Genomic DNA, 8,698 nt, shown 5'->3' with positions numbered 1-8,698 from the left:
AAATGGATCAATTTATAGATGCCGGAAATTTGTAAGGTAATAGAACCAGTCTAGCTGGCCTGCACCCGTTCATGAACATGTAACCAACAGCAAACAAAATTTTGACTGAAAAAAAGGGTAAATTTGGAGCAGTAGCTGAAAAATAGTTAGGTTTTTCCAACGGTGGTCGGCCGACCACCGTTGGAAATTTATACAAAATACCACTTTTCTTGAAAATGACTTCACACCTGGTGCCATAATTTCACAGGATGCTTTAGACTGGCATTTACCAACATCCTAGTAAGTCATTTTTTTTTTTTAATGTAGTTTTGTTTTTCGATGTTTGCAAATGTTGTATATTCCCTTTAAGCAATAAGTAGGCCTCTATCACAATATCTATCATGGGAGCTAGGTAAAAAATAATGCCGGTGGGAAAATAGCCTTTCGCCAGTTCCATCGTGGCTTAACTTGCCAGCATTTAGACAAAGCGGCGAAAAAGATCTGGTACACCTATATGTTAAGGGGAAATTGGGACTTGTCGCTTGTAATAACTCATTGAGAATTAGATAAGTCCAGAGATCATTGTGGAGTCGGCTGCGCCAAAGAGTGAAGGGCGGTAAAAACAGACAAATGGGTAGCACGACACTATCGACAGAAAAGTTTCGCTGATAGTGGTTTTCAAAGCACTCCACTTGCTTCCGACGCAAATGCAGCTTTTGGTAGGTGGACATGGGCGCCGCCGCCAGCCAAGGGCCCGGCCGAGTTGGGACCCGAGGGGGGAAGAGGCTCATCATCAAGGTCCGGTAGAGGCACAGAGGTGGGAGGGAGAGAGAAATTACCTCTTCTTAAGCAGCTGCCTGGGATTTGGTTTTTAATGGGTAATGGGGAACTTGAAAAAAAAAAGTCCTTAAGGTCCTTGAAGAATGAACATATAGGATTCACCTAAAAGGGAAATTGAGCCTATGGACGGCGAGGGCACGGCGCATGGCAGTGCCCTCCTCATGAGTGGCCAGTCCGGTGAGGAGTTTCTAAGGGATGCCCACAGTAGTGCAGGATCGACCTCGTGCGAATCCTTTGTGAGGAAAGCCGGGTCGGGAGAGTCACCCTCAGGGCTTGGTCCGATTGCAAGTGGAATTGTTCCCGATAGGGTACATTCAGTCCATTCGAGGGGCCAGAAAAAGGGGGAGACTTGGGACAATGCACAGGGGCAAAAGATAAAATCAGACGCTTGGGAAACAATAATGTAAAAGTAGCGGTAGGAGAATTTACTGTCAAAACAGCCTATTTAGATGCATCAGATTTGCGGGACCAATTACCAAATCAGCGTTTTCTGCCTATTCGCGCAGCTTAAAGCTATAGTCCATCAATTGTTATAAGTGCATTTTGTTCGTTTGAAGCAACAAAAGTGTTCAAAATCTAATGAAGGATACTGAACAACTTACTTGATGAAGTTTCAGCTCAGCTTCAGCTTCATATTCCGAGAAAAACAGCATTCTAGGATCTCAATTTCAAATCAAAAGTTGCTAAATCATGTTTCGAATTGTTTTGAATTGCAGCTTTACGCGATGTTGCGCACTGATCCAACGAATTATAGCAACCGCGCGCGCCTGTGCGTCATTCCAATGCTTGCGCGCGCTGCGCCGAATAACAAAACGAACAACTAATTTAAATTTTCCTACGGTGCTTCTTAAGAGGAGGTAAAGGAGCGTAAATTTCTTATAGTTGATTATCAAATTTATTATGTAGTCTTAGCTACAAGACGCATCAGCCGGGAAAAAAAAATCCGGCTTCTATAAATTGATCCATTTCATTTTTAGTGGAGTCAGGGAACCAGACTACTTGAACATTTTTATTTTTCTTGGTTTTTCCAGCATTTTCGGACACAAAACTTCAAACATGTCAGTGTAACAATATTTTGTTCTATTACACTAACCCCTCAACTAGTTCATTTCTGAAAATTACAGCGAAAGCCAATGATGTACATTCCCTTTAAAGCAATTCCGACTCAGTCAAGCTTGACTGAGCTAGTCTACACCGGGGTGGGCTTCACACACGTCGTCTTCAGGAAGTTGGTATATAATGAGGGGATTGCAAAGGAGAGGAGGCCAAGTTTCACAAGCTGCGTTGACGCGATTCTAACGCGATTCTACCGCTAAAGGTCAATTGGCGCATTTATAAAAAAAATAAATAAAAATGCACACCCACATGTCGTGTCACAATACACGCTCTGTTGACTGGGCTGAATTACCATGTTCCTTAGGCCAAACAAAAAAATAATTCTGCTTCTGATTACACGGCATTAAAAAATAAAGGGTAGGTAGGTAGGATTTTTTTTGGGGGGGGGGGCAATTTTGTGTCTGTGCAATCTGCTTGTAGGTCAAGTGTAAAAGAAAGAAAATGATGGGTTTTTTTGTTTGTTTTTTCATTTTTCCCTGAAACAAATGAGGGTAGGGGCTGTCATAATAGGGTATGTAGGGAAACCGTAAGCAGAACTATTTTGGGGGCCTTGGTCCATTGTAAAAAAGCCATTGTATTTCACTGACCTAGACAACTCGGCGCACGATGGATGATGTACATGTACACTCGTAACGAGGCTTATTGAGCCGGCTGCACCTAGTTGTGCAAAGCTACTGCCCGTGCATGACAGATTCTAATATGTAAACGCTTAAATATCAGAAATGTGTCAACCGGGTAGATACGCTGGCGCATCGTGCAGCAACTTTGTACTGCGATGTATACTCTGAAAAAAATCGCCATGGAATTCGATACTGATGGTTATTTTCTCGTCCTGTTTTCGTTTACCGCCAATCTGATGTGGGGATGCGTTAACAAAAGTATGGGCGTTTTGTTGCCGACGCTGACGGACCAATTCACCACACACACCTGGGTCATTGGAATCATTGCATCGTTGACGGGAGTAATGTCATATTTTGGAGGTAAAGGAGCGTACGTTTCTTATAGTTGATTATCAAATTTATTCTGTAGTCCTAGCTACAAGACGCATCAGGAAACAAATGCAATCTACAGTGAAGCTTCATTTATTTTGTTTGATTTAAGGTCTTCTAACCATGCCGTTGGATGAAAGATTTAGCTGTCGACGTTTGTTAGTCGTCACCAGCGCAGTCGAAAGCATAGGGTTGCTGTTGTTTCCTCTGGCAAGAAGCACCATTCATATGGCTCTGGCATTGGCAGTCTTAGTAGGTAAAGAGTTACAATATTTATGAAAATAAAAGAAAATATGTGAATAGCATCTAACTAATGTCTGAAGCTGTTGACTATAGTTTGGTTGGAATAATTTATTTAGTTGTTATACACCCTACCACTTTTGTTCAAAAATGAGTAAGACTAGCTTTAATGAACCACTCGCATACCCTTTTCCAGGACCAAGCGTTGGAATTATCATGGTTCTCAACAAAGTCGTACTGGGACGCCACTTTCGTGAGCGATTCACTTTGGCCTGTGGAATTGGCCATGCCGGGCAAGCAGTTGCCCTTCTTGCTTTTGCACCGATGACGCAGCTTTTCCTCGACACCTACGGTTGGAGAGGAGCGGCGCTGCTTCTTGCTGGAATCAGTATGCATCAGATTGCAAGTGCTGCCGTTGTCAGGGTCACTAAAGCACAGTACGAGCCTGTTACAGATTGCTCAGATAGCTACCAGGATTACAACGACAAGGAAGGATGCAGAAGTCGTGGCAAGAAATCCTGTCTTCATCTTGTCAAAGCTGTAGATCTGGGAATACTTTTGGAGTTCAAGTTTTGGATTGTGTCCATGTGTCGTTTCGGAGTGGCCTTTGCCTTCAACTCTTGGATGCTGTATTACGTCCCTCATCTAGAAGTCAAGGGCTTCCCGCCCCAAGTGGCAGCTACTCTTTGCTCGGCAGCTGCCGTCGGATATTTCTTTGGGTCGATCATGTGGGCACCCCTCATCGACCGAGGCTTCATGAAATGCTCAACAGCGATCATCGTCAGCAGCATATCTTTGTCTCTGTCGTTTGTCGTGGATCCCTGGGTGAATGACATTGCTAGCTATGCCGTCGTCACCTTCGTCTGTGGGCTGTTTTCCGCTGCTCTGTATACACTCTCTGACGTCTTGATCAGAGACATATTTGAACTGGATCGGCTTGTGAGCGCCTATGTGTGGAAGCAATTCTTTCTCTTCGCACCGGTATTTCTCGCCGGGTTCCTACCCGGTAAGTATGACTATTGACTAAAATGTCGATCACACCTTGGATTATTGAACTAAACGATTTTTTTTGTATTCGGGTCATTTGATGGAGATATACATGACGGGGGTGTTGGATTCCTAAACTTTATCTTCTCTCAAATAGTTGTTTTTGTTACGATGTTAGTGACTCTTGAAATATTTTAATTCAAAAACTCCAAAAGAATGAATTAGTCTCCGATGATTGATAGAAAAGCCTTATTGATCACCAGTAGCGTAGCTGGAGAGGGGATTATTCCCCTCCCCGAAGAGTGCACCCCCCTCCCCTCCTTACGCAAAAACGAAACCAAGTGCTTTTACCAGCGGCCTTTTACGAGTGCCCTTTTTAATTTTGCGCGACCACCAGCAATTGTTCCCCCTAAAAAGCGCCATTTATTGTCCGATAGTGTCCATGATCGTCCGATTCGAAAAGCGCCCCGATCGGAAATGGTACCAGCCCCCCCCCCCCCCCTTTCTTTTTAAAATTTATTATTTTACGGAGGCCAAGTGCCCGGAGGAAAAAACTGTGTACATTTCAGCACGGATATGAAAGTGCGCTTTTCACGAAATCCCCCCCCCCATATGACAATGACCTATGCCACTGATCATAATTGGTTTCTGTTTACTTGTAGGTTGGATGTACGAGGCAAGAGGAAGCTACGACTTGGCGTTTATCATGATTGGCCTGGTACCAACTATCTGCCTCCTGCCGCTGATTATTGGGCTACTGCGGAAGACAACGAACGGCTTGTGAAGGGACATCATGAGAGGAACAGGGCCTCTCTCCTTCGAGTCTCTTGAAGAAAGTCAGAGACGTGTCTGTGGACAAACACAAGCTGTTTCGCTTGTTTGTAATGACTCTGCGACATGTGATGACGACGTCACGACGTCCATTTAAATCGATACAACATAAAGTGACGTACTTAACATGTAAATATGACAGCATTCACATGTAGATATACAGATTTTTTAAAGCCCCTTTAACGTGATGTCATATGACTGTGATGATGTCATCATGACGTCACTTCAATGTTCCTGTGTATTAGACATCCCTATGTAAGAACTTATAGTTCTATAAATACAGGCCTTATGAATTCCCCTTTAATGTGACGTCACATGACATATGATGACATCATGATGACGTCACTTGAATTTTCATCTATAACACATCCCGAAATATACGTGCGCGTGTTTATGGTGTAAATCAAGGACACACACGAGCAACACCATCGATAAATCGAAGACAGGAACCAGAATCGAGGACTCCTCGGTTGGAAAACGTGATGAGAGCTGTTGCGAAAAATTAAGAGTACAAACAAAGGAAAAGGGAAGAGGAACAAAAGAAAATCCTCGATTTACACCATAAACAAACGTGTATGTACCTAAGGGTTTGTATCAAGTTACAACCAAATTGGACTTATATAGTGCTGAACATATAGACATTTAAAAATGTACCTTTAATATGACGTCACACGACGTCATCTCAATTTTCATCTATAACACATCCCTGTCTGTGTACCCACAAATTCTCAACCCAATTGGACTTGTATTTCCAAAGACCGATATAAGGCTTTGAAATACTTTTAATATAACGTACCCTGAAACCTAATCACGTCACAATAACAAAACTCTTCTAGGACTATGTGGGATGGTCTAAGTATGTGCCAAGTCTGAAGTCGATCACATTTAAGAAAGTGCCAAAGTGTATGGTTTGACGAAAACGTGTACAAAACATATGGGGAAAATGCATCTTTAATGTGACGTAACCTGACACCTGATGACGTCATAATAACGAATTTCTTCTTCGTCACCGTTTTCACGAAGGGGCGAATTTCATGAAAATCGTCTGTTTTTCGAAATTTGTTTTTGGTGAAAATGAATAAATATATCAATATCTACAACCTTGTGAGGATATACTTTCAAAAAATTAATTAGAATCCCAATTAACCTAATTAACGAATGGGCGAATTTGCCACAAGTGCCGTTTTGCGTTTTCACCAAGGGGCGAATGTCCGCACTCTAAACTTTCAGTAAATAAATACATTGTAATACAATGAAGCGTTTTCACGAAGGGCCGAATTTCAGGCGCGTGCAATAAAACGTTTTTACGAAGGGGCGAATTTTAAGGCGCACGCGTAGTGGGGCAAAATCTGTGCGTATACTGTACAAAAAAATGCATTTGCTCAGACCGCGGTAGCCTGGACGAAATGTGCGCGTACTCACTTTATAGCCTTTTTTTTTTAAAGGGGCGAATTTGCTAATTGGCTGTTTTTTTTTCGTTTTCACGAACAGCCACTTTTCTTTATTGATTAATTCTGCAAAACTAGTCACCTATTTTTCTTAAAGATTTCTACATTTAGGAAGATTAGAACCTCTTCTTTTCTCTGATACCTAAATCTTGCATATTTTATGAATCTTTAAGTTTCAAATTGTTTCAACTGAACTGTAAACGCGATTATCTCGAATGTTTGTTCAGACAGTGAAATACTAAATTCGCCAAAAAAATTTTGGTCCCCCCAAAAAAGTGGGTCAAAAAAATTACGGCGTGGGGTTCGGGGCCCGCTTAAGGGCCCCGAAAAATTTTTGGATTCTAGATGCTCTGTGGTGCGATCTGAGGCAATTTCTGACCACTTTAACCAATGTTTTTTTGAGGAAAAGATGGTGGTGTACTCATTGCCTGCCTTTATTGCGATGTCACACAAAAAAAAAAAAAAAATTGGTTTCGTTTTGGGGGGGCCATGGCCCCCTTTGGCCCCCCCCCCCTGGATCCGCCCTTGATGTTGTTTGACGGAGTGTGGCAGTAGGAGTTTATTCCAAATGGCAGGTGCTGCCAAGTTGGCGAAGGCACGCTGACCATAGCGGATTGTTCTAGTTTTTGTTTCTGCTAGCAAGTATGAGCCTGATGATCTGAACCCGACATGTTCGCTTGAGGGAGATAAGCTCAGGGAGATACTGGACCACGACCATGCAGGATCTTAACACAAGGAGGCAGATCTTGAAACTGATCCTCGTGGATAGTAGCCGATGTAGTTCTCTAAGATTAGGTGAAATGTGGTCGTATTTCCACATTGAACAACGACCAAAGCTGCATTATTCAGGACACGTTGCAAACGTGATATAAATGAATACACTGATGATATCTAGACGAATGAAAAATAAGCATTTCTGTACAATTATCCGGAAAATCAGCCAAAGAATAAGAAAAAAAACAATTTACGGTGGGGTACAATGTCTTCGCCCGTGCCATGAATTAAGATCCGACAATCCCCGGTCCTGATAGTTTTAATGATCATGACTTACATGCAGCAGCAGTCTCCTCGATTCAGAATTTGGACTTTGCTGATGCAAAGATCGATTCTCCACCGTGCACGCAGCATGATCTTGAGCTTTTTATAGAAAGAAAGGGTCAAGAAAATACAAAGTCGCTGGTCAAGATCCCCGCTTAATTGTATTTTTTTAAAACAAAACAAATTGACTGCTTCAGTGTACGTCAACAAACCAGCAACTTTTTTTTCTCCATGATTGAGTTAAGCCTTCATTCGTGTAACTGGATTTCTCCTACAAACAAACGTCAAATCACTTTTAAAATGTCGTGCTATCAAGGGACTTCATATTACAACCTATGGGAAAACATATCTTTCAATCATTATCGTTTATCACCACCTCTCAGAAGTTGCAATGTAAATTACTCTAGTGTTCCCCCACCCCTTTCCAAGCCACATTTCCTAGCTCATCTGAGTTTAATACCTGTGTGCGAACAGTGATTTGTTGCTGGCACTGGCCACTGGCTGCAATATATGCGCCGCAGCACCTTGTAAACCCTTATAAGATGCTACATAATGGTATAATATTTCTCATAAACTTCATTTACCTCTCAAAGTAGACATAATTTCCAGCGCCTTGAGTACCTTAATGTTTGTTGGTAGTATCGATACGTGCGCTATATAAGACTCCGGTGTCATTATTATTATGTATGGCTGATGAACTATACTGAAGTCAATTTACAATTTATAATTGTATACCTGCACGTCTGTTTTGGTTTTTTTTTTAACTTCGCTAGACTATAACATGTAACAAAAATATAAAAATACTTGCTGTCAGGTAATGAACAAAAGCCTACATTTATCATCATGTGTCCGTTCATATCCCGGTTAACAAACGTTAGGCTACAAGTAAAAAAAAAATCCAAATTAAAAAGCATAAAACAGAAAAGTTAATTGTACTATGTAAAACAAATATGTTAAATTAAAGAAAGATTAGAAAACAACTGAATCGTATATACAGGAAAAAAACGAGACTGAATTTTACTCTTCAGGCTGAGAAACATATTGTGCAACCAGTCGACTCCTCTTAAACTTTTGAAGAATAATTGACATCCCATTTTCATTAATTGTACTGAAAAGTGGACTTCTTTAAACATCATAAAATGCATTCATAAATACCTAAGACAGTTTACGCATTCCTATTGGTCGAGAGCCCGTCACGTGGCCGGTCTTAAACGGATGATAAAGACATGG

General features: G+C 41.6%; 1 protein-coding gene across 1 annotated transcript; it reads left to right on the top strand.

Annotated features, from left to right (window-relative positions):
• The first annotated feature begins 2,577 nt into the window (after positions 1–2,577).
• On the top strand, positions 2,578–5,513 carry LOC119721757 (monocarboxylate transporter 12-like). Its single transcript, XM_038191718.1, has 4 exons — positions 2,578–2,915; positions 3,037–3,180; positions 3,361–4,170; positions 4,814–5,513. The coding sequence occupies exons 1-4, from the start codon at positions 2,711–2,713 to the stop codon at positions 4,933–4,935; spliced, it is 1,281 nt and encodes a 426-aa protein (XP_038047646.1). The 5' UTR covers positions 2,578–2,710; the 3' UTR covers positions 4,936–5,513.
• The last annotated feature ends 3,185 nt before the right edge of the window (positions 5,514–8,698 follow it).

The sequence above is a fragment of the Patiria miniata genome, unplaced genomic scaffold (genome assembly GCF_015706575.1).
Source record: "Patiria miniata isolate m_02_andy unplaced genomic scaffold, ASM1570657v1 HiC_scaffold_14, whole genome shotgun sequence".
Lineage (NCBI taxonomy): Eukaryota > Metazoa > Echinodermata > Asteroidea > Valvatida > Asterinidae > Patiria > Patiria miniata.
The sequence above is the reverse complement of the archived record's forward strand: the minus strand, read 5'-3'. Positions and strand labels throughout refer to the sequence as shown.

Excerpts from the sequence above, each read along its gene's own strand:
- LOC119721757 (XM_038191718.1), top strand. The coding sequence starts at position 2,711 with ATGTATACTCTGAAAAAAATCGCCATGGAATTCGATACTGATGGTTAT. Across the intron at positions 3,181-3,360 it reads GGCATTGGCAGTCTTAGTAG|GACCAAGCGTTGGAATTATC; the intron begins GTAAAGAGTTAC and ends ACCCTTTTCCAG. Across the intron at positions 4,171-4,813 it reads TCTCGCCGGGTTCCTACCCG|GTTGGATGTACGAGGCAAGA; the intron begins GTAAGTATGACT and ends GTTTACTTGTAG.